Source organism: Clinocottus analis, unplaced genomic scaffold (genome assembly GCF_023055335.1).
Source record: "Clinocottus analis isolate CAN_PGR_092001 unplaced genomic scaffold, fCliAna1.0.p SCAF_7, whole genome shotgun sequence".
Lineage (NCBI taxonomy): Eukaryota > Metazoa > Chordata > Actinopteri > Perciformes > Cottidae > Clinocottus > Clinocottus analis.
This window is the reverse complement of record NW_027176229.1, coordinates 13,137,846-13,164,713: the sequence shown is the minus strand read 5'-3', so window position 1 is coordinate 13,164,713 and position 26,868 is coordinate 13,137,846. Positions and strand designations below refer to the sequence as shown.

Here is a 26,868-nt window from a genome sequence, read left to right as displayed (position 1 = left end):
TGCGTTCAAGTACGGCTGGTTACTGGTGGTATCGTTCGTTTGCCATTCACCAAATATTATATGTTTACTGACTTTTTAGAACATAATCATATCTATATTGACAGTCATAGATATAGTGTCTGAATAGTTAAAAAATATGGCATCAGATTATTTTTTACGTTTACTATTTTTGTTTATTTGTTTCCTACCCAATAGCAACTCAAACATACAGTGTATGTTTTACCATTTCCAATACGACTCATACGTAAGACTTGCTTTGAAGAGGCATTCAAATGCAATGTCACAAGTGTGTACAAAACCTCCTCATGGCAAGCCCCCAGATAGCATGTTATTGCAAAACTCCTGTGTTCCTTATATTTATACAATTACCCCACTGTCATATGTAAAGCTACTTGCTGGTGGATTCATTAATATATTTACATATATTTATTTTGATGAAACATAGACCAGGTAATACTATGCTCAAAATGAACAATGTGAGAAAACAATAAGAGAGACACAGACTTGACAATGTGTAAAGAGCAGGTCAACGCATGAAGGCCATGGACCCTTTGCCACTTTATAATTTTCAGGAGGAGGAATTAGATGTACTCCAACTTCAGATCACAGGCCGCACTGACCTTGGGAACTAGCTAATTGTTTCTTTGTATTTTGAGACTGCAGCGTAGTGTTGTTGGATGTCTCGCTTACAGCTGCAAAGCTAATTGCTCTCCTGTTATCAAATGGGCTAACATGGACAGGATTTGGTGATCCACAATGTCAAAAGCCCTGATGAGCACCAAAAGGTTAGCACCGACACATGCATTCCTGTCCAACAGACCCTGGATTTCTTTTCAATGAGGACACACAGGGCCGTTTCAGTCGAGTGGTGGGCACAAGAACCAAACTGCACAGGATGCAACAGGGGATGGTCTTTGTTGAGATGCTCTACAAGAAATTTGGCAACCCATTTCTCTGCTATTTTTAATATTATTGGCAAATTGGGTGAGACATGTCACCTGTTTTCATGATTTCGCTTGATTTCTTTATGTAACGGGTGGAATGTTCCTTTTCTTCTTCTCTTGTTACCCGTTAATCTCAGTGAATGTCAGAGCTCAGTATATACATGTGTGTGATTAGGAAAGATGTAATGCAACCCTGATAATGTTATAACTGTGGACAGGTCTCACTTTGTGTTCCAGTTTGGTCTGATTCTAAATGAGTGCAGTCCTCAACTGCCCTCAAAGTCTTACACTTGAACTATTTCAATGCCATGAACTCACTTGACTGTGTGCACATGCCCGCACATGGTCGTCAGTGTGTAATAGATTTGTGTCTTTCATGCGGGAGATAAGAGATACAGATGTAAGAAAATGTTATGTAAAATTAGATAAGCTGTGTAAGGCAGCTGATATTGGAATGAATTCATCCTGTTCATTTTTTTCATAGACACACTTTCAATTTGTTGTTGTGTAAAGTCGCCCAAGGTAAACTATCAATTTAATGTATAAAATAAATCCAAAATAAATATTATTAGCACTTTTGTAGTGTATACCTGCATAACACAATAACACTTTCTCATTGTACTGTTTTTTTTTTTGTTAATGTATTATTGTGTTTAATATCAACAGTCATAGACAAGCATCAATGTAACAACAGATAACTGTATAATGACACCCATCCATTAATTTTCATCTGCTTATCTGGGGTCGGGTCGTGGTGGCGACACCAGACATATATTATGTTACTAACAGTTGCCCTACCTATTCCACATGAAAGGTTATCAGGTGTTATGAGCATAGCAGATTTTGTACTGGTTGAGACTGTAGTCACAGTCTGCCATAACGCCTATTGTTCTGTGTCTGCGTCACAGTCTGCACTTTGTTCTACTGCACTTCCAGTCTGTTTTGTTGTATACATCCATCCACAGACTGACAAACAGACAGACAGACAGACAGACAAAGATGTATGTATGTACGTATACACTGCAAGAGAGTAATGTACAAAGTCCTCTCGAAAGTGTAACAAGACTCGGCTTCAAAAGAAGAAAACAGTGCATCCAGTGCGGTGGGTGGTTCATTCATGAGTAAAGTTCCTTGAAAATCCCAATGAGCCTTGGGGTTGCTGGCATTGAGAAACACTTTTCTCTGAATAGTTTTATTCTGGCCTGCATAGACATTCTTTGGATAGAGGCTATTCCCGTTTGTTTTTTGTTTTTTATCAGAATGGAGTGAAGAGTCGTGTGTCTACAGATTGTAGAGTCCTCTTAGACAAATTTGTAATTTGTGATTCTGTGCAATACAAAATAAATTGAATGTATGCTGCTGTAATTCCCTTAAAGATAGATCATGATGTTTGTGGATGTTGCCACGATACTGCTGTCGTAACATTTCGAAGCAGTGATCGCACGATGTGAGAAACATGTACGAGGAAAAGTTTTTAAAAAAAGCTGGAGGAGGGATAGCACTTTTTGAGTGCAGATAAGCCCTAACACTTCAGCAACGTGTTGCTCTTTTCCAAAACCCCCCCCCCAACGGAACTCTGCCTCCACTGAACTCGACTCGCTGGCAGAACATCCACATTTCCAAGAAAAATATCTTGTTTAAAAAAAGCAACTTGGCCGGACACGTATAGTCCGCAGCCGTCCTCCAGCTCCTCCTCCAGCAAAGCTGTAAACAACTCCGGAGAAGAGGAGGTGCCTCTACAGCTGCCTCTCCAGCTGCTGCTGCTGCTGCTGCTGCTGCTGATGTTGCTGCTGTCGTCGCCCCGCACTTCACCTCTCACGACAATGCAAGAGTGCACCACGTTTCTGCGGCATGCTAATATGTTGACATGATATGATGGTCGTGTCAAAGCTGAAGCTGTTTTGTGTGTGCGCGCGCGCGCGCGCGCGCGCGCGTGTGTGTGTGTGTGTGTGTGTGTGTGTGTGTGTGTGTGTGTGTGTGTGTGTGTGTGTGATGTAACAGAGAGAAGGAGGGGGCATGTGCTTTATCTAAGTACAGAGTGTTCCCTTCCGCGTGCGAAGTCTGACTCACCACCACTGACCTGCTCCAATTATATCTCCCCCGTCTTTGCGCGGCACTGCCCCCACGAGCTCACAGGCCGGACTGAAAGTCCCAGTTAAAGTTTCCTCCTCTGTCAGGGGTCACCTACAGTGTGTGTGCGTGCGTGCGCTGCGTGTGTGTTTGTGTCTATAATGTTTGTTTTTAGCTTATTGAGGCTTTTGAATTATTTGTATTGAATATAATGAATCAAGACATGGTACCATAATAACCTACATACATACAAGGTACAATGATAATTTAAGAGCTTTACGACAATCATATAATACAAATATTAAAATGGAACATTAAAAAAAGAAGGTTACATAAAAGCAGTCCACAAACTAATGGGTGAGCAATGACTACATCCATATACAGTATATGGTTTAAATTGACAACAACATAAAACAACAACATAAAAACATAAACAAAGACGCTAGTCATGTGACCCAACACAGACAGGAAGCAATCTACAAATGTGCAAAAATAATACAACATGTTTAAATGGACGCACAAATGTGTATCACGTTCCATATGAACAAACCCCCAACAATTTAATGTGAAATTTAAATATGTATTTAGAGAGTACATTGTATACAAATCGCTCTATATTTTTGGAATATAACTCTACACAAATTTGAAAAAGACTTGTTTGTGGATATTTCAATATTAGTTGATCATAGTACATATTTTTGGATTGTCTTCTGTGTTACAAATATACGGTCCAATAAAAAAACCTGTCAAACAGGGAGAAAAAAAGAAAGAAACCTCTATGCATAATGAAAAAGTTACAACCATGTTACTACCAAAAATAACAGCAACAGCGAATACAGTAAAATAACAAAGATATTCTAAGTAGTAATGGTATTGGCAATACTAATGGAAATGTAACTAAAATAAAAATAATTCTAATATCAGTAAGTGTTGGGCAGGACTACGGTCCAGATAAAACCACGATCCATGTAAACCTGTAAAGGCGAGAAAGCACAAAGACTCCAGAGAAGGAGCAAAGTTTGTAATGTTTATTGATATTATTTATACAGTATTTTTTTTTTAAAGCCAATCAGCCAAATAACTTGCCCTCTCTGCTTTTCTCTAACTGTCTGGACTGTGTGTGTATTTTAAACTTAAAAACAAAAAGATTCAAATCTGTTTTGTAGTTATTTGATTTGACATTGTCTGACCTGACATTGTTAAGATTGAGATCTTTGATCCACTCTACTGGATATTTAAATCAAAACTTTTGATATTTTCTTTTTTGACATGTGTATAAACAATCATTTCCAAAGGATATAGGTAACAAAAGTGACAATTGTTTGGATGACATGTTCTATATAAGTATGTATCACACTGTGTGCTTTTGATGTTTTATTTAATTCTACAACAATGAAGTTGACAGTTTTTGACTTTTTGTCATCTGAGAGGTTAAAGGTGAAGTAAAAACAGGCAAGACACGGAGTACCAATCTATTATTTTTTTTATTTAACAATGCATGCCAGACATGATCCTATTCACATTGAAGAATACAGATTTGTATTTGCTTCCAAATACGTACTACTTTGATTTCATATTATAATCTCTCTCTATCGTTCTATCGGTCATCTTTACAGGTCGTCTCTGTACAATCTGAGTGGAAGAACTGCATGCATTTGAAGGACATTAAAGAAAGTGTGACTAGTAGGGGCATACGTCCCTAACAATTGTAGAAGCACATCAGCAATTATTGCAGAAAAAACGTGCGTGAAACTCTCTTTAGCTTTCGAGTCACAGGTCGTCATAGGAGGGAAGCAGATCTGTTGATTACCATCATATGCTCATGAGATACAGTATAGGAAAATATTTAAAAAATACTGTACACTGAGATTATGTTGGGTTGTGTTGTGTTGGCATGCCTCCCTGGTATTGGTGTAATTTATATGTCCGGGTTCACACGCAGTTAATGTACACGCACACACACGCACATACACACACCTCCTATCAACCTCCCAGCCATGTCAACATACCACAAAACGATTAACAGTATCATGTGCACACAAGTTTAGTAGTGTCATGGACATACAGCATATGTTATCTTGTATTCCTTACTGCGAGCATAAAGAAATTTAAAAATTATATTTTGAGTCCCAATCACAGCAAGTCAAATATGAGGGCCTAAACTTTTCTTAGTCGGATTTCATTCTGTTTTCACCATTAGCCATGTATAACTGAGTTGTGCTGTACGACCTTTGCTTCATTCACCTGTCTGCCACGGATGTAGAGACATCAGGTCAGTAGAGCACAACTCGGCTCGTTTCCATTTGGTTTGGCAAAGTTTGGTTGTGTTCAGCTTGTGAGGGACCAAAGCCCTCTCTAACAATACACAGTTCTTGTTGTTTGGAGTTTTAGGATCTTAAACTCCTGTGAGTGGACAAAGTTAGTTGATCAAGTATGAAGGCATTCCTTCATGTTGTATTGCCATTTCTCAAGACATAAGACACCAAAACATATTGATATCCTGTAGAAGTAAAGCACAGTGATTATATAAGAAGCTTTCTGCCGCAAACAAATCTCTCTATTTCTCTTTTTGTTTCCATATTTCACTCCACCATGGTACTCTTGTGACCTTGCATCCCTGGGGTAATGTTGTCCCTGAGCATTGACTTGGGGTCAACCTTTCACTCCTTAAACATACTGCATACTACATATTTGTTGAGGAAATTGCTCATCTTATCCTTTATGTGTACTGGCGGACTACAACATCCCATTTGTCATTTTGCAAGTATTTCAAGTGTGTTACTCCCCGATCTGTTCAACCCACATGCGTGTAGTTTGTGTGGGTGTTGTATTTGCTGGATAAAAAGGGCACTCCACCAACTTTACAAACAAAGGTCAGTTTACTGGTCATGGAAATTTGTCGTGTAGTCTATGAACATACTCTTTTGTAGCTCTATAGGGAATTTTCTAAAGTCTAACAAAATAATCCCGATGACGTCATCGGGTTTTTTTTCAGTCAAGCTTGACAACAAATATTTCACAGACAACCTGTGTTATTAACTAAGAGCTAGCGGTTTAAAAGATGAGGTGCTTTAACAGTCATGGACGAGCTTTCAAAATATGTTATTGAGTTGCACCATGGGAATTGTAGGAGTCAGTGTTTTTAAAACTTAAACCATACTGGGGACTACACATCTGTTTCTAGAAAGTCCCCCAACTGTGAGCAGGTGCAGTGCTAAATCACTGGAGTACCCCTTTTAAGGTTTAGGGTTTGGTTCAAGGTTAGTCGGTATATGAACAGTGGGGATCATCAAACTGATTGGGTTATGATACAGAGATAAGTCAAATTATACAAATTCATGCTATATTCTCACCCTTATGTTTCAGATTTATGTGCAAATAGATTTTTTTTTTCAGCAATAAAACTATTATTTTCAATTATATATTTCTATATTTTTCAGTGGATTTAAATGTCCACACAAGCAATTGTACAGTCTAGCAATATCAACATCCCCCCAGCTGTACATCAGATGCATTTGAAGAGCGCAACAAAGGTCAATGAGTGGATTCAAGTCACATGTTGAAAATAATCACAGATATTAGGGGCTCCATGATTGGGGAAAAAAACAAAATAATGAGACATTTCAAAGATTTCTGATTCACTTCAGTCCCCACATAGTCCACCCCTGCCCAAAAGGCACCCTACGTTTGGTATACTGGCAACTGTGTATTGCCATGTCAACTTTACATTAGAAAAGTATCATAAGCTGCTTGATAAAACATACAATAAAACTACTTTAAGTATTTTAAATATGATTGCATGTACAGTGTATCAGACAACTCTATATTTAATAAATAATATAATACATCAGCATTTAGTGCATGTCGATGGTCATCTTTTTATTAAATTTAAAAGCTTAATTAGAAAATACTTAAAATTTGACAAAAATATCACTGAGAAGATATAAATATTGATTTTGTAATTCAAACAGGCATTTACTGTAATCATCAATAAGTAGCAAGAAAATGTCAAGCGATATAATCAATCTGAAAATAAATTCAACATGATTGAACTGAATTGTAATCGTGAGGAAATATAAAACAAACATAAAAAAAAATTGTAAGAATTCTATTAATTTCATGTATCTTATCTTAAAAAGCCAACAGAGAATGATATCTTCCTCCTGCAAGACTTTTTCCATCACAATAAAAAATTAGAACTTTCTTAAACACTGTTCTGGCGTTCATCTTTTAATAATAATAATAATAATAACCCCAAGTCCTCCATGCCACTTAAAATGCACATTTCTTATATTTCAACTAGAATGCATATATATATATATATATATATATATATATATATATATATATATATATATATATATATATATATATATATATATATATATTGAGATAAATTCATAAATTAGCTCTTTCTTTAGGAACCTTACTGGACCTGTATATGATTCATAATGGGCTTAATCATTTGGCGATTGCTTTCTATTACAGTCTCCTTTTGCAATGTCTGGCTTTGAATGCAATTAATAAAATAAAGGAGAAAAGCAAATGAATGACAGTTATTGATAACATGAAGGACGGATCCATTAGGTATAGGTGGATGTAAAACCATTGCAACATAATGCCACTGAAAACCTGAAGGAGGAGGGCTGGGCTATAAGAGAGCAATGATTTATTGAGTGTATGGATTTTTGGTGTCAGGTGCAGGCAAAGAAGGTTCTCATCAGATTCACCCAGCAAGCATTGCTTCTGAAATAGGCTCATAGTGCCCTCTTGTCCCCATTTTGTTTTTGCAATTGCACTTGTTAAAGCTCTCAGGGATCAGGCCTAAACCAGAGTTTATTTTCTAGTATCATGTAAGACTTCACTGACAGTGCATGTATGTATTTACCCTCAACATCAGTTGTAAAACACTGGATCTCTTCATATCACATTCTTTCTCACATGTTGCTGATACTTCTACTTTTTCACTATCATCACATGGCTAATAAAACCCAGTTTTTACAGCAGGCACAGACTGCTGACACTTGACAGCCAAAGCTGGAGACTTGTGATAGGTTCATGACCTTTTGACATCTTCAAACACTGCTTTCTTTTTCTAGCTAGACTGACAAAAGAAACAGTTTGGTAGATAGATTATGCTACAAAACGCAAAACAACGAAAGGCAAATTTGATATACCTTTGAAAAAAGAGATAAATATATTGATTATTTGAAAGGTGTATTTGTGTATCCAGAGGTAAGTTGTTGCCATGTTACAGCAATCATTTCCAGTGCAACCAAGAGAAGAAACAGTTGTCGATGGTACCAATACACTTCTCTGATTCGTTTATGAAGCAGCCAGAAATGTAAGCTAGTTTGCTAGTGCTGGGGTGATACAGAGTGGAGTAAGGATTATATGAAGAGAGAATAATGTATTTAAAGCGAAAGTTTTGTTTTTTCTTTCTTTCTCCTCTCTCTTTGTCTCTCAGACTTGACAGTTTCTACCATCTAATGCAGCGAGGAGTGGCAGTATACTTTGACCTAAGTGGTTGATATGTGATGTAACACAGTGATGTGATGTCTACTTGACGTAAAAGTGGTGAGTTGAAGACATACAGTACAAATACATCTTTCATTGCCATAACACCCCATTGAGAGTTACTTAGCTACAAGAGGAGGAAAAAACTATTCTAGATTTATAGCTCTTTGTTTTTGACTGGTGTACAGTAGGAACCCCTACGTCTCCCATCTTGTTCCACCTGACACCTAATCCAGGGTAAAGTTGCCCTCCCGCACTGACTATGATTAAACTTTTCTAACCTAAAACGAAAGTGAAAAAAAAAACAGTAGATCTGGTCCAGATTAGCATATCTGGGCAACTTCACCCTGCTTTCACTTTTGCCCTTTCAGCTTTCCTCCCTGGTCTTATCAGTGTGTGATTGTGCCGACCAGTGTTCTTGTCACGTGTAGTTTTGTCTATCAAAGCTGCGGAAAGCCGACGGAGTGGCCAGCTTCCTCATTGAGAGGCTGTCAGTCTTGGCTGTGTCAGGCCGTGCACCAGACTTGCTCCTGAGGAAGGGGTTTCTGGTTCCTGCCAGTCCCCGGCCTCCTGGCCCAGGCCCCCTGTCTGCCCCCAGACCCGGTCCCCTCTCCATCCTCTCACTCACCGACAGGCTCTTCCGTTGTGGAGGGGCCAGTGTGAGGGAAGGATGGGAGTCATCTGAGGAGCAGCTGTTTGCTCGCTCTAGCCTGGAGAAGGGTGAACAGAAAGGGGCCCCACTGGGCCCACCTAGGCCCCCCAGGCGAGGGGTGTCAGGGGCTGGAATCAGGTCGTCAGGGTCATCTGGCTCAGACTCTGTGTGGCTAAGCTCTGCCTCTCTCTCTGGATGAGAGGAAGCAATGTCTGACGGCTTATCAAAAGGGAATGAGGTGGATCCTCCGGGAGAGTGTGAGCGTTCTGCAGGAGTGTATGGAGCTGAGACACAGCGTGTATCGATGCAGTCAGTGATGCTGGTGTACTCTGCAGCTTTTACCTGGACTCCTGCCCCCAGTCCACTGTAGCAGCCTCTTGGTGTGAACATGAGGCTGTGTGACTTAACCAGGGGGGGCTCATCCAAGAACGCTGTGCCCGTCGTAGAGAGGTAGCGGCTGCTCTTAGAGCGCTCAAGCAGCCCTGCTGACGGAGGTGGGGATGGTTCCATGTCCCAAGGAGGTAAAGTGGTGTCTGGTAAGAGGTGGGCCGAGCACAATGACAAATCAGCCGCTGCACTGTCGTCAAACATGGCTCCAGCTGTTCCACTGCTGCCTAATCCGCCCTCCGAGTGCCTATCGCCCATACCGCTGGTGGCAGCGCTGCCGAAGTCCCGGCCTCCCGGCAGCACCGTCTCCATGATATCTGACTGCAGCGAGCAGTCTCTGTGGAGCGGTGGGACCATTCGAAGAGGATTCAGAAAGGCCTCCGCAGGCCCTACCTCCTCAGATGTTGAGACATAGATATCAATGCATGATGATGGACGGTGTTGCTGGGAGACCGACAGCGTTGCCAGGGGGAGGGGCTTAGACTCCTTGGGGGCGACACCTGAGGACACTGATTGTGAGCTGTTGGCTCGATGGAGACTAAGTGAGCGTTCTTTGAAGAAGCTCTCGGCTCGTTCAGCTCCACTTGCACGTTCGCCACCACGCCCGACATAAAATGAGTGACTCCTTGTTCTTGCAGCTGTGCCTGTTGGAGATGGAGGGGACATGGAGCCCTCAGCTGCTCCCTCCAGCGCCTCCTGCAGACGGTAGGCATTCCCTTCAGTGCTGTTAAAGCTGCTTTGACGGAGGATGTATGCTGCTTCTGGGCACTCACCCTGGCGGAGGATATATGCAGAGTCTGTGCAGTCAGATGAAGTCCGGGAACGTACTTTGTTGACCTCCCCACGCTCAACACCTGTCACACGCTCCAGTGCTACAGCAATGCGACCAATCAGCTCCTCCATTTGGGCCAGACGAATGTCAACGGTCTGCAGCGAGGCCTTCATGAAGTGTTCCCTTTCATTGACTTCCTCCAGACGCATTGCCATATTCTCCACCCTGATGGAGTAGAACAGAAAGAAAATAAAAGACATTAAAAGCATCGCAGAGATTTGTAAATTAATTTGCCTTAGGCTGGCAATTTAATGTAGAATGACAGAGGTTTTCTATGCAGCCATCACCGACCTTTCAGAAGTGACTCTGATCCGCTCGTCGTTAGAGGAGTGGAATCGGTCGTCTTTCTCTCTGAAGTACTCTTCTATGCATTGCTCCTCAAAGTCGTGGACTTTCTTCAGCTCATCCTCTGTGATGAAAAGTTCTGCGGATGAAGGAGTTTGAGTCAGTGATTATGTTTCAGTATCAAATATCATTTTTGAATTCATAGTATAATAATATTTCAAATTGAATCCAAAATCTAAATTTGATCACGCTTGCTAGTGTTTATTTGCCACTCACTTAGTCCATAGTCCCTCTCGTCGTCGTCATGCTTGCGCCAGCGACAACACAGATGCTTAAGGACCATAGTTATGTGACTGAAGATGATGAGGGGTGGAGGAAGGACTGGGCGCTCATGGAAGGTCATAATGAGCTGGTAGCGCTGGAATTTCCAAACCTGGTTGGATATCGACTTCACCTCGAAGAATGTATTGCTATAATGACAGACAATGACACACAAAAATGTCACATCAGTGAAGAAATATTACAACTACTGAAAGCTAAAATGAATTAAATCAAGTCATCAGTGGCATGAAGATCACGACCTGTCCTGCTAGTATACAGATTGATTAAATGATCGACTCCTTCACTGAGCATTCTGCTGGACTGCAGATACAAGTTTGGACACAGAGAGTATATGGAAACAAAACTAAATGCACCAGGCACCATGATAAATGGCTGCCTTAATGTGTCATGAGATCAAACCTTCAATGTATCAATTGTTTTTTCCCCATTGTGATAATTACCCCGACAAACGTGTCGAAGAGGATGATCATTTTTTCAACATGGTTTATTCACAGGCACAATTAGCTTGATAATGTCTCTGCAAAACGAAGCACCATCCCATTATGTTAATACAATTTGCAATCAGCCTCAAATGACTGTGGCTAACCAGAAGCCCAAACACAAATTGCTGTTTTTGCACTAATGCTGGAGGAAAGAGATACATTATTTATATTATCGAGCTGCCAAAGTGTGGAAAAGCTCAAATGATTGTTTACATACTTGAACACAGCTATGAGCAGGTTGACGAGCAGTATGTTGGCCACCAGCAGGTAGCAGGCCATGATGGCTGGGACAATCCAGGCACCGGTTTTACAGGGAGGCAGCGCCACCACCCCCCCATCCTCTGTGGTGATGTTCTGCCCGCAGGGGGCTGCACACCGCCACAAAAAACAAATACAAGTTAATACAAGGTACACTATGAGATAGAGACTTGAAGCCATCATCAACATTTCTGTAGAAATTTGTATATGCACAACAAACTACAAAAACATGCGGACACGCAACATAAACTAAAGACAAAGTATATAGTACAAAACAACAACAACAACGTATTAAAAAATGAAACTTAATGAAACCTAAGCAAAGTAAAACAAATAAAACATAATACATTCAAGCACATACTACACAATACTTTACAAGACAACAATAATAAAAACAAAGAGACAAGCAGACACAAAACATAAACCACATGTTTTGCAAAAAAAACAAACAAACAAGAAGCATAATTTTTCTTTATGCTTCTTATAGAGGGGACTGGAAAGCGTGGACACTTTAATGGTTGAGGCTCATGTTTGAAAATGTGCATCTGAAAACAAAATATACACAAAAAAAATGCATTAAACATGTCTCATCACAATTTGTGTTCCCAATATATTCAAACATGCAAAAGATGTTTAAAATATATTGTCACATATGTGTGCCATAGCTTCATTCAATAATGATTGATTGCTTTGAATCGTTTGAAATGTATTTAAGGTACACAGTATGTTTTTTCCATCTGTGATGGTTCAGTTGCTGTGGCTTATCTGGGGAACATTCAGCATTTGTTCGTAGTTTGTTTGCCTTTGAGATTCATTCTAGTCATGCTCATCATTGCTTGATGTTCAATTGTTTCACACAATGCAGCCCAAAGACAGAGAACTGAAGTAATTTTTTTCTAGAATTAAAATTTTCACCCTCAAAAATTTTGATAAAAAACTCTGACAACTGAACCACGTGAAAAAACAGATTACAGATGATGAAAGGTGGCTGATCTATATATTGTGGTGTATCTGTGTGTACGTATGTGTATATTTGTGCATGGTGTGGTATTTATATGTAAATGTCAATGCGCCTATTAAATGTTGCCTATATTAGTAGAAATATTTTTGCAATGTTGTAATTGCTCCACGGAGAAGCTGAGTCAGCATAAAAAAAGGAGGGTGATATGGTTTACATGACAGACGGCGTTAACATGGCAGGGTCACTTCATTTGAAAGTCAAGGAACAAAATGAGTAGAAGTAAGATCAAGGGAATATCATACTTTTACACTTTGACAGTTCCTCTTGATGTAATTACTGACCAAAAACAAAAGGTATAAAATATTTAAAGACATTTGAAAAGTGCTATTGCCACGTAACAGTGCCATTTGTCAGCCAGTGCCAAAATTAGGAAGGGTAAAGTTGCTTACAAAGAATAACCTTAGGTCAAGCTACTAGTTGGTCAATCAAATATTTAGATATGAAAGGAAGCCTTAGTCAACCTACATTGTCTTAAACAAGCTTCTGGTATAATATGCTGTTTAGAATTAGTAGATGACCCAAGATACCAAACATAAGAGGGCAACTTTAACCTCAGAGCTGTGGAGCTGCATGCACACTTTTGTCTCAAGTGGCCTCTAGTGGTAGGAGTGGGCATGACATGGTGGTAGTGAGGATGATGAAGGAGAGGTGGGTTAGGTAGATGTGATTAAATTGAGGTCTATATTTATTGATTTACTGGGGTTTTGACTGCACTGGGCATTGTGGGATGGACCACTACTACGCCAGGTTCCGTAAGTTCGTAAGTAATTGTCGGCCAGAAGGAGTTTTTCATTCAGCCTGTGCTTTAACTTCCTACTATGCATATCTGAAACAAAGAACGAAAACATTATTTCAGATCTCTTCTCTTTGGGCCACTCCTCACATTCTGAACACACCATCATATACACAACCATACAAAAAGAACATCACACAAACGCACTCTCACTCTCAAGACATTTTCTCACAGACACTTTATTGAGTCAATTATTAGTCTGTCTACATGATGTCAAATAACGTAGAGACAAAAAAGATCAGGAAAAACTGACAGTAAAGAGTAATGTAAGAAATTGAGCAACTTGACCAAAAATACTGCCGAGGCATAATATGTAAAGAATTTTCCACTTATAAATTTCATGTTATTTGTTTATTGAAAAGCTGTGACATTCTGGCCCTAAACTTACGGTCAATCTGGTCGGCAAACACCTCTCCGTAGATCATCCAGTAAGGCATGAAGAAGATGTTCCTAGCTAGCATCCAGGATGGGTCTTCATTAGGGTTGAGGATGGCCTGACGCGCCACCCCAAAACTCATCAGCACCACCAACATGATGATCACAAAATACATCATGTCGATCATCTGACAGAGGGAGGGGGGAGTAAAGGAGGACCGTCAAAGAGAGAAAGGAAAGCGTGAGTGGTTTGAGAAGAGACACACATGGGGAGCAGTTAGTAAGAATGCTGATAGAAAGAAAGAAGGATAAAAGAGAAGGAATGGCTAAAATGAAGAGAGCAGTCCACTGACCTCTGTTACATTAGTCTGAGTTTAGTTTTCGATTAAGTGTGATATGCATTGTCTTAAGATATAGTCACACTTGCAGGCTAAATTATTACTTTAATCAAATCATGGGGCGCACACAAAGTTTAGCTTTATGACAGAATTATAACATTCCAGACTTTATGGTGGTATTTAATTTTTCTTTTACAATTACATTGTTTTCTGAACTGCTTTGACCTCAAATCTGTTTATGGTGCTGCAACATCACATATGCCAAATATCTTACGAAGTCATTACGAAGTCACCCCCCCCCCCCCACCTCTCCAATAACCATCCACCCCAGCTCACCCCAGCTCACCCCACTCACGTAGAGCTGATTTTCATATCAAAAAGGCATTATGTTCTGTGGTACACAGCCCATGTCAAAGACAGTTGATCATCAGACAAATTTGAGCCTTTGATCCCTTCTTCATTTTTGTCCTCATGTATGCATCAGAGGCTCTTTGAGATCAAACAATGAGCTTGAGAGGCACAGAAGCTCTATTAGGACCAAGCCTGTACACCACATACAAATTAAACCCTTGCAATCCTGGGACCTAGTAAACTTGTGTAATCAGCATGGATCATGCAGAGGAGTGATCTGAAAGTTGAACAATCTGACATAAATGTATAACATATAATGGGTAAAAGAAAAATGAGAAACGTTGTAGATAGAAAAGACACATACGGACACACAATACGCCACCCCTGCCTCCTCTCACCATCTTGCCAATCATCATCACATAGGGACCTAGGTACTTGTTGACCCCAAAGATGTCCAGCAGCCGGATGTACCAATAGATGATGTTGACGCAATAGATGACCCGCCCGTAGCTCATAAGCGGTGGCTCCTGGAGACGCAGAACCATGCCGATAGAGAATATGAGAATGGCCATGAGGTCTGTGATGTTCCAGTACTCTTGAAGCCACACCTTCACTTTCTGTAACAACTTCCCTGGCTCTGACATCAGGATCTAGAAGAGGGTTGGAGGGAAATTATTTGAGAAAGGAGAGCAAGATGAGAATGATTACATGCAGGAATGATGAAACGATGTGTTCAGAAAAGTAGAAATTGAAAGGGAAAATTGAAATTATTGGAAAAGAAGAATATAAATGCAATACGACATGTCCACCATAGGAGGGCAGTATGAGTTCACCTATCAGGGCTTCTGAGGCAGCATTGTTGTGCAGCAGAGAATGATGTGCCATAATGATTAATGTATTTCTTACACTTACAGTACAAACACAGCCACAGAATGAGGCTGAACTCGTCCCATATAGCCACATACCTGAATTTTCTATTACTTTTTTTTCTTCCAATCTGTGTGTTTTGCCTTCTTCTCCCCCCCCCCCCCCCCCTCCAAATTTAACCACAGTCGACATTATGGTGACACACTTTGATCACTATGTCCATGTATAATTCACTATGTAGTTTATGTGTGTTTAAAATAGTGATGGATGCTGGTGCACAGGATCTGTTCTACCTCTCTCATTTTCTCAATGCCGTTGGTGAAGATGTAAGCGATGACAATCCACTCTTGAGGACAGGGCCACAGGTCCATCTTTACCAGGACAATGTAGTTGAACAACATCAGGTAGCCAACGTAGGCCAACTATGTAAAAACAACACAGCAGAGGGAAATCAGCAGGGGCACATTCATGGTTATGTGCTGGTGTTTCTGGCTTTTTCCACAATAGAAAATTGCAAATCAATGAAGTTTTAGACAAATTAACTAGCTTAAAGGGTTTCTGTGACTGTTCAAATTAAACGGTTATTTCGTTCACGATTGACGTTCATTACATCTCTCTTTAATGCGTTTTTTCAGATATGATAGACATTTGATGTCAAGACACTTGATTGCTATTCCTCCAAACCTGGCCTGAAACTGCCCGTTACGTGTCTCCTGCGACTATATCTATTTAAATCCATGTCAACTGTTCACTTCTAATTGTTCCTGCACATATTTGCGCATATAGATAAAAACAATCTTATTATAATGCAAACCTATTTGTCAACAGGCCTTGATGATCTGACACAAGTAAATTAACAATCCATTTTATATGTTTTTCTCATTCAAAGCGCCTGACATTACTAGTTTTTAATCAGATATTTGACCTTTTTGTTTCAGCAATTGGGGTTATCCTCCGAGACCATTTAAACTGCATCAAATACATTCAAGAGAGAATTTAACAGCCACGCAAAACTGTTACTACTTTTACATTTGGTACTAAAACAAGAAGGTTTGACATATTTAAATGATGAAGTAACTAAAAGCAAACTAGGCATGGTGTCTCCTTTAGGCCATGCCTAAATCAAGTATTTCAGTAAAGTTTGCAGGTAAAGTGGTTTTAATAATTTGTGACCGGGACTGTCAATCCGTCCCACATGCACAGTTGGTGAGCGTGATAAGTTTGAGTAATATTACTTTCAACAGGGCAGCCCTCCATTGTGGAGGACAAGTTTAAACACAGATCTGGTAATGAGGTAAAGATCACATTTCGACCCTGAGAAAACCCAGCATCTGTTCTACGAGTGCAGCAGCAGTGATGACATTCACAGACCAATATTATTCTTTAACCTAAGGGGCAGGGGGAAGAGAAGGGGTAGGGGTGGGCGGAGGGGGAGAGTAAATAGCGAGGGAAGAGAAAATGGGATGAAACAAAAAGCAGTCAAAATATTTTCTCAGGATGAATAAACAGTGAAATCCCTGCTGGTGATGTTAAGAGCTGTTCACTGGGCGAGCAAATTGAAGGAGCTCAGGACGGGATATGAGAGACAAAAGATCAGCTTACATCAAACATTACACATGCGCTCACAGGCAGATACTGTATAAAACACAAGCTACACACATTCTTCAAAGACATCTTACAGAATCCAGATGAACAGAGTTGTACAGAAAGATGTTAAGACAACCATGCAAACCCTCTAAAATTCAACTTCAAATCAAGTAATATTTACTTTAATTTAGTGGCAATATGCCACGACTCAAGATATTTCTGTGTTTTTCCACTGTTAGTACAGCATCTCCTTATTTGATCTTCAATCCCTTTCACTGGCATGTACTTTTCTTGCTCTGTTGCTTCCATCGATATCCCTATCTCTCTCACATTAAACTTTCTCACCCCAGTAAAGCTGCGTAATAACAGGGTAGAAGAGGAGGATAATAAAAATAGAGGCACTATGGTAGGACAAGCGAACAGCAGGGAACCAGCAATTAATGCCGTTGCAGAATTACAGTGAGCACTAACACTGCCAACAGGAAGCTGAACACGTAGGTGGTGTTGTAGGAGCCGACACTGACCGTATGGAACCAGAACTTGACAATTGGAGCGTTGTAGAACTCGTAGATCTTGCGTCCCAAGGGGATGAGGCGGTGGCGTTTCTGAACCTCCTCAACATCCTTCTTTCTGGATGTCTCTGTGGTTACCTTACCCAGCATTGCCTGGAGGAATGCAAACAGCACATAGAGCGAGGGAGGAAGGAGTGAAAAGTGTGAGGGATAAAGGGAATCAAAGAGTGGGAAGAGGGACGCGTGATGGATTGGAAAGACAGAGCAGGATGAGTGGGGAAGATGCAGAGAGGACAGCAAAAAAGACAAGTGTGTGAAAGGGAGGAGGTGGGATGGGAAGAGTCAAATAACAAAGGAAAAAGGAGACAGGGAAGAGGGTTACATTATGGCTACGACACAGTTTTAATATCATAATCAAAGAAGCAAGCACAGGCAATGTCATCATTCCAAAATGTGAAATGTGTGTTTGAGGTGGAGTGTTGGGTGAAGACTGGTAACGCAGTATGACGCAGACAGACACTCATGGATTGTGTCTCAGACAACAGTTAAGAGACAGAAGAGAGACACAATAATGACAGAAAGAAGACAGAAAAAGAAAAAGATAAGACATAGATATTTCATTTAAATCTGTGACACATTTTCTTATCCATGAGAGAGGGTTCGGAGCCCACTGTTTTTATGGGTCATGGTCTTTATGTCAAAGCAACACCAGACCTCTGAGGGAGTTCATTCAAGGAATTGTATTGTATATGTAAAAAGGTGGTCTATATATACTGCTCTAAAAAGGCAGAATGCAGTAGCTACCTATTTGGTAAAAGTTGAGTGTGTAATTTCTGTGAAAACAGTATTTTGAGCAGTAACTTCAAAGCGGACCTAAAAACCAAACACACAATATCTGCACTTTGGCTGTCTAGTTACTGCTATTGCCTGTGGTTCTATAAATTGTCCAGTTTGCAGTTACTGCAGTCTGGATTGGTAAACTGTGCACGGGTAGGACTCGTCGCAACATTTACTGCACTCTTTGCCATAGAAAGAGGACGAACTAGACAGCTTAACGGAAGTATGAGGGCTGGATAAAGTAAAAGATAGCTTGTGGGCAGCCACAGTTTGCCGTCCATTCTGAAAACTTTAAACCCTTCACAACTTAACTGTGTAGTTATTGCACTCTGCCTTTGTATGGCAGTCGTAAACCTGGGCAAAGATAAAACGTCTGAAATGTTGTCAAAATATTTTAAATATATGATGAGGAGTTGGTTGAAGTTTCCAGGCCACTGAATAGGTACAATAGTGATATAACCATCACTTAGAAATTGCCTTAAATAAGGAATCAATGGATTTCAATTTTTTTTTTTCTCCAAATATGTAAAACATATACAGCCTTTAGTTTTGTCAAAGGCACATACAGACGGGGCCTTCAGAGTGAAAATATTTGGATGCCAGTGTGTACTGAACATGCACATTATCCGATCAGCAGGTGGGCAAAAGCTATCATACAAGCTATAACAATCATCACAATGTGGTTTATCTAAAGCATCTGAGGATAAAACAATACAATCTCCCTCTGTGGTGTAGCAGTCTGTGTACATCTGTATGAATCTTTGTGTGATTCATAAGTATCTGAAGGTGCATTTGTACAGTCAGAAGCCAGGGCAACAGTAAGGGGCTCATTGCAACTGCATTCCCTGACAGTAGGGTCCTTTGTTTAACACCACTGTGCCTCAAGGACTGCATGTGTAAAATGGCTCATTTGCGCTGGCTTACTAGCTGTGCTCAATGCAGATGGAAGGTATGTACAGGGGTGCTGAGGGGCGTTCAACTTCAGTTCAATCATTTTATGGAACAACCTTAGATCCAATTTCTGTCTTAAAATTGTGTTCAAATACCAGTCTTCCTTTAACACACAAATTGGATCTTCATATCCACTCCAAAATGGATTGGATTGAAATGCAACGCGTCCTAATCCTGCTGTACATCCATGTCTATGCAGATGGACCAACTCTTCCACTGTGAGCCGGGAGAAGGTGCTCAGACTCTGCATGATTTAAGCTCTGCAGCAGCAGGCGGACATGGTTATATAATGCAAAAGCCTGGGCCTCCCATGCTCAGCAGCCGACATGCTGAGTGGTATGCTGCAGCAAGCCATCATCATGATGGGAAAGTGAGGGGCAGCAATCGGCTAACATACAGTACTATACCTCAATCAGAACTGAGCTTGGAGAGAGGGAGAAAGAGAAAAAGAGCTCGAGAGAGAGAGAGAGGGAGCGGAAAGCTAAAGATATAAAGGAGCAAAGAGAGTGCTGGACAGAGAACAAGGGGGACCGTAGGAAAGGTAGAGAGAAATAGAAGAGATGGAAGAAGGAACATACACGAGGGAACCCACAAGCGGCGACAGACTGAGACGCTACAACTCCACGACCATGTCTCTGAGACGACAAGAAACAGGAAAGGTCTATTTGGCTGGAAGGGTCCAGTTAGCCCGAATAGAGAAACAAGTATGTGTGTGTAGAGAACTGCGTGCCTGTTTGTGTGCGTATCGACATGCCATTGTCGATAAAAAAAAAACATAAAACTGGTCCACAAGAAATATTTACAAAGGACACAGTATCTGGGCTATGTGTTCAATAATCAGTTTTATAGTCCTCAACAAAGCAAGTGTGTATTGTCTAAAGTTTGAATATGTGAATAAATTCTGAGATGCAGGGCTGAGGTGGGTTCTCTCACCACGGAGTTGTACTGCGCCTCACAGTAAGATCTTACTGTGAACTCCATGTCTTCCTCCTCCTTCTCCTTGACTGGTTTCTCAGGCTCTTCCTCCTCCTTCTCCTGCAGGTAGGCCTCCTGATCCTGAGGCATGTAGGACATCTCGTCTTTGTTCTTGAACTCCAGACTCAGGATGGATGGCGGCAGAAGCAGCCCTAAGATTACCTGGGTGATGAGGAAGACAGAAAGTGAAGGAGGAGGAAGGGAGGTTGAGATAAAGGTGTACAGTTTCGTTAGTTGCGGTGTGGAAATTAGGAAACAGAGAGTCTCCAACAAACCAACCTTCATAGTTGGCCTGCAACACACATAATTGAAACTCACATAATGAAAATATACCCACAAGATCATCTCTCCATCATGCCCCGGCGGAAAGCTTTGGTATTTACAATAACCAAGCAAGTGTTCTCATTGTTGAAGTCAATTATAAAATCATTAGTCCAGACAGGAAGCACAGGAGCTTTGCTGCCACAATGTATGAGAGGGACACACAGCTGATGAAGGAGGCAGGCATGCTTTAAACACTCCAGATACAAAGCCAATCAAACATGAACAGCAACAAAGAGGATTTCAACACAGTGGGAAGGTGAAGAACAGGGAAAGAGAAGTAATGTATTGTAGTGTAATTTGACTTTTTTTTACTGGAAGCAGTTGAATATTTTAAGAGTGAAGTTAAGCTGTTTTCATTACAGCGACTACTGGCTCAAACCTAAACGTAAATGTAAGCAATTTAAATTGACATACGTTTCTGAAGTATGAAAATTGACAGCTAATGTCATAACTTCACAACATAGCTATCAGTAAATTCAGATGACACATTTTTTGAATATATGACAAGGATGGTTTCGGGGTGAAGGAGGTGGTGATAAATATAATTTAAACCACAAGACATAAATTGATTTCTCAAAATTGATAAATAAATAAATAGATTTCTCATTTCCAAAGCAAAGACAACATTAATGTGTTATACTTATTAATGTGGGAAGTAATCAATGTACTCATCTTTGCAATTCATAGTCAATCTGTAGGCTTCAGTTATGTTCTGATATGAGTTAGCGTGTTGGAAGCTAGAACATGGCTGACCTCACAACTACAACAACTACAACTCAGAAATGTGCACACATTATCTTGACAACAGTTTGACAATGTTATTTGCTTTATATCATAAACTCCTGGGGGCACCAAATCTTGTTTGTTCCACTCGTGGTTTCCCAATGTCTTTCTGCTCCAATGAGCTTGCTTTAGCAGTGCACTCTCTCACTCCCTGCTGCAAAGGCCAAACCACACTTAAAGCACTGTGTCTGCCCTGCTCTATGACGCTAGCCAGCCAGACCCATCATCCTGTCTCACTCTATGTATGAATGAGTGTGAACTCAGCCTTCCCTTTAGCAACTCCCAGGGCAACTCTTCATTATAAATAACTCTAACCTCTCTGATCTGAGCAGCTGCCTCCTATCACCGTCCCGCCAGACGTCTAGAAGACCCACATGAGCAAGAATTGCTCAAAAGTCCACCACCAGTCTTTACTGAAACCTCTCCCCTTGTCTCAAAGGGACGTTTACTGCACAAGCCGCCATATATAATACGTGGGACCCAATTTCAAGGTTTTTGAATAAGTAATTAAGGTCAGTTATTCTGTCCTTTTTGGCTTAAAAGAATACTATTTAGGATTATAAATGAAGTTGTGGTGGAAGTTCAAACAGAAGGGCAACCGTGCCCGACACAAGCTCAATGTTTCTCTTTCCTCTGGCGAATCCTCCTCCACTTCCCTTTCGCCTCAAGATAACTTGACTGTATCATAAGACACTTGAGGTTGAACTTTTTTTTACCTACGTAAAGACACATTCATCCCTTATTCCTCATTCCGTTGGTCTCTTTGAATGAACTGAACTGCGTACTATATATATAGATATAGATATATGTATATGTATATGTATATCTATCTATCTATCTATATATATATATATATATATATATATATATACATATATATATATATATATATATATATATATATATATATATACATATATATATATATATATATATATATATATATATATATATATATATATATATATATATATGTCTAATCACATTTTACTGATTTGCTCTAATTGGCTTGTGAAGCACATTGTGACATCTGTTTTGAAAAGTGCATTATCATTAGTAGTGTTATATCTTTTAGGCTTGAAACACCAAGAGAGACTTTAGTGACTGAAAAAACACAGATTCAGATATTGAATACATTTCTGATATCAACCAAAATGCAGGATTTAAAATCTATTTTTGGTAGAACATAATTTTAAACAGACCGAGTCTGCTGACCTCTTCAGTTCAGTGTACACAAAATGTGAAGAACATTTTTGGGTATGAGTCATTATGGCCAAGCTGCCAGACTGGTGTCTACTGTCATTTTTCCACCTGTACAGTTTGGATCGTACATAGCATAATAGGAATTTCATACTGCAATTTCTCGAGACTTATCTGCCAACACATGTAATTACACATTTGTAGTAAGCTGATACTGGGTGACCTCCGCTTTTAACATATGCATATTATGTCCAAAGCAATGTACAAATGTTCATACATTATCCACAAAAAGGTAATCATCCATTTTTTAATCTAGCTTCCCATCTGTACATTTCTACACATCACACCTGCTATTTGTCATGTACGACCACTCTCCACTCTTCTGTGAGCACTCAGCAGATCCACAGGACTGATTTGGGCCGCCTATAAGATAATTTCTCAGGAAGGTGAGGGGGTTTCTCATTACTCTCCCTGCCCAACTTCTCTTCTGCAGTCTGAGGGGATTCAAGCTTTCTAATACAACTCTGGCTCTCTTAACTCTGAAGCCTAAAGTTGCTGTGAAGTGCACAGACCATACAGTATATAATGTAAACATGTGTTTCTTTACACATAGGTTATCCCAAACATCTGGCCCACTTCTCGTACCTTCAGTCCTGAGTTCTTGCGCATGCGCAGGCGTCCCATCCACATGTCGGTCAGAAGCATCTGACTGCAGGTGTGAGCGATGAAATCTCTGTGTTTGGCCGCTACCGCCAGCTGCAGGCAGGTGGCGTTGCTCCAGTTCTTCAGCTCATACGTCAGCAGCTTCATAGCCATCTGCTCATCTTGTTTATAGGACTGGTCGAGGAGTTCCACTGCCAGCTGGCCAAACTCTCTGGGAAATTATATGCAGGATATATAAAGGCACGTTGAAAGACATGCACAGAGACATTGACACACATTGTCTAAACATGTAAACATGTAATGAATCTGGCCAAGGAATCAGTGACCATCTGGCCAAACTCTGAAGGCAATTAGATTATTTGAATACAAATACTTGCACACGGAAAGCAATACAACACTTTGCATATCAATACAGCACATGGGCATGGTCAAGGACTTACATGACAAGCATATCTAATTTCTTTAGTAGATGCAGACACATGTATACAGCAAAGAGGGACACAATTCTCCCTGGTAATTATGTCTGTATCTTATCCAAGGTGAATGGGTTTGTTCTAGGTATTGTGCATGCTTAACAAAGAAAGTTGTGTGCAAATTTCAAAGTTACGATTACAGCACTACAGAGCTAATATGACATATTTATTTGGGGGAAAATCTGAATATGGGACCATCACAAACATTCACATATACACTAACTCGTCGAAACTGCAAAGCACCACACCACCAGCATTTGAGTATGTCCACTCCCGGACAATACAAATCTAAATCAGTGCTTTGAGATCAAGTTCCACCTAAATTGCAGCCTACGAAAAAGCGCAATATTGCACAATACACTGTGAAGCAATCTGTCCATGTAGTTTAATGTGTATAAAAAGTCAATAACATGGAGTTTGGAAGATTTACAAAACAAGGGCTCACAATGTCTTGATGCACACCACATGACACAGACGAAATATATGTTTCTGTTTCTGTAAAGGGCTTTTTCAAATGACTTATATGATATATTAAGAAATAAGAAGGTGCCTTGGAAAGCAAGCCCAACTCCCTGGGACATACTATATGCACTTCCACACTTTTTTTCACATTCACACAAATATCCCTTGAGTTATACATACACACAGAAATTAGTTTTTACAAACACTGCATATATAAAGATTACATTAAGATATACAAATGTATGTAGATAAATGAGCTCTACTAAGGAAGCCAAACAAATTCTGTGTGGAAAATTACCTCACTATATGCTGCTGTTCTTTGAAAATGTGTGTGTGGGGAGTTCTGGTTGGTGTGGCTATGCTTCATTTGCATTATCTAAAAGATTTCCCCTTAATTTCCATAGACAGCATTTTCATCTCTAGGTGATTACCTTGATCTCAAATGCATATACTAAACTAACGAAGATGCATGTTACCAGATTTTTGTATTTATACCACTTACATCCCATAGGAGGCTGGAGTTGTCTGAAACAGGTCAGTTTGCAGGGAAGAAGGTTTATGTAAGTTTGTTGTGTGTGTATCTGCACATGGATGGAGTGTGAAGGTAGACTGTCCTGTGTAAATTGACCACTCGACTTTGCGTTAATCATTTATTACAGACATGTTTTTGTGAGAGAAGTTGTGCTCAGGACGACAAAATCTCACTTCACAGAAATATCTTGACAGAAGGCTGTATGTGCACATATTTTTTTCACCCACCTGGAATTGTGGTTTAGTTCCTGGGAGATGTCATCCACCATGTCGTTCTCGGAGGCTTCATGTGCCATGGCTTTACAAAGCTTACATGCTACCAAGGCCTTGGCCATGGCCTCTTCGCCATGCTGCCAAAAGAACAGCGCCATCTTCTGACGTTTCATAAGCACGGCCCACACCATAAGCTCATGGAAAGGGAAAGGGAAGTGGTTGATTTCAGGGTCGTCCAAATCAATGTCTACTTCCTCCTCTCGTTTGCGTGTTGTCTTCTGGCGGCCTCTGCGGATGGGCATGTCATCCTAGTGCAGATCCAGAGCAAGTTAGTTGGAGGGGGGGGGGGGGGAGAGACAGCTATGTAGATATACATTTTTTTGGAGTGACTTGTTAGGGTTGATGTTTATTCCCAGAAGAACAAGATAAGGAGTGTTTTACATTTATGCTGAACTATTTATGTATGTACTTGGGTTCTGAATTAGAAACAAAACCCAAAAATTTGGATCGAACCCATGACTTTATCTCTGTCATATCACCCCGGGAACATTTTTATTGTGTTTTTTTTTTTTATGACTCGCCCTCCACATGATGAAAGTTAGTTGAATGCAGAAGCAAAATCAGACTTTGGGTGGACAAAGGTGAAAGGACAAAATGCTACACACAAAATTTACACAACGTGCCTGGTCTTACACACTCAATAATCAATAAAATCTTTTCATAGGATAATTCCCTGTCTCTGGAGAGAGTGACACTGCCCTTTAGTGTCCTAATGGCATGTCAGCAGGACAACATTGATCTCTTATAATTTCAAGTTTTAACGGTTAATGGAAAATACCCCTGAGAAATCTGTAGACACATACTGTGATAAAAGCTTTATGATTTGAGTACTTCATTATTTGTACACCATGGATACACGGTAGTACACCAAAAAAAATAAAATAATGTAATCCTCCCAGGTCAGCCATTACCAATTCAGTGAAATGGAACTGTGCTGCTCTGAAATGTAATATACGAGTAATATACTTTTTTTCTTTATTACAAAGTAGTGTGAAACTTATTAAGTTATCTGTTGACACGCTTTTAACTGGCTCAAAGGTGTCCATACAGATTGACAATAAAATAAACGACTACTTTTGCTAAAAAAAACATCCTGCAGACTGACTAAACAATAAACATGTCATGAGGGAAAAGAGTGTTTTAAACAAGGGAGAGGTATAGTGAAGGAATGACTGAATAACAATCTCCATAAGATCAACACTCACCTCCATCCCCAGCAGTTTCAGGGCTTTGGGCTAAAAAAGCAACAAAAACATAAACAAGCAGAACAAGTGTGATGTATTTTATAGAGTAATTTACTCTATAAGCACAACACAACACAGCACAGACTGACAGACAGACAGACTCACTCACATGAGTCCAGAAATCACTCACATGAGTCCAGAAATCACTCACATGAGTCCAGAAATCACTCACTTCAAGCTTTTTTTTTTTTTTTTAACAGTTTGGTGCTGTTGTGAGTGACAGTGTGCTTTACATACAGCAGCAATCTTTTACATGTACATGTATTAAAAGCAGAGTGTATTTGTGCATTTGGTACAGTACTGTTTAGCTGTATTAAAGCAGGGCACGTATGAATTATGCATTCATGAGCCATCATCTGAGTTGGTAAAAATAGCTCAGGTCTCCAGTGGGGATTTTGATATCTGCATCTATTTCAAGGCTTTGTTCTTAGTTAACATGTTTGTATGTGTGTGTGCGTGCATGTTCATCTACAAACTCACTGTAAATTGGACCTGTCTCTCTCGCTCTCTCTCTTTCGCACTATCTGCGTCTTTCCAGC

The 26,868-nt window shown here is 40.2% G+C and overlaps 1 protein-coding gene across 7 annotated transcripts in view; it reads right to left on the bottom strand.

The window, feature by feature from the left end:
• Positions 1-7,427: 7,427 nt before the first annotated feature.
• Positions 7,428-26,868, bottom strand: part of trpm3 (transient receptor potential cation channel, subfamily M, member 3) — a 121,540-nt gene continuing 102,099 nt past the window's right edge. For 3 of the 7 annotated variants that reach the window (XM_068566730.1, XM_068566731.1, XM_068566732.1), the window contains 13 exons: positions 26,291-26,320; positions 25,041-25,333; positions 23,329-23,557; positions 20,335-20,538; positions 17,626-17,766; positions 15,808-15,936; positions 15,046-15,297; positions 13,972-14,146; positions 13,488-13,616; positions 11,729-11,879; positions 10,964-11,157; positions 10,694-10,826; positions 7,428-10,567 (listed from right to left, as the gene is read on the bottom strand). In XM_068566730.1, the coding sequence (XP_068422831.1) occupies positions 8,953-10,567; positions 10,694-10,826; positions 10,964-11,157; positions 11,729-11,879; positions 13,488-13,616; positions 13,972-14,146; positions 15,046-15,297; positions 15,808-15,936; positions 17,626-17,766; positions 20,335-20,538; positions 23,329-23,557; positions 25,041-25,333; positions 26,291-26,320 (3,675 nt within the window). In that variant the 3' untranslated portion in view covers positions 7,428-8,952. The remainder of the gene's footprint in view (positions 10,568-10,693; positions 10,827-10,963; positions 11,158-11,728; positions 11,880-13,487; positions 13,617-13,971; positions 14,147-15,045; positions 15,298-15,807; positions 15,937-17,625; positions 17,767-20,334; positions 20,539-23,328; positions 23,558-25,040; positions 25,334-26,290; positions 26,321-26,868) is intronic. The other 4 variants (XM_068566733.1, XM_068566734.1, XM_068566735.1 and 1 more) reach the window with 2 other exon arrangements.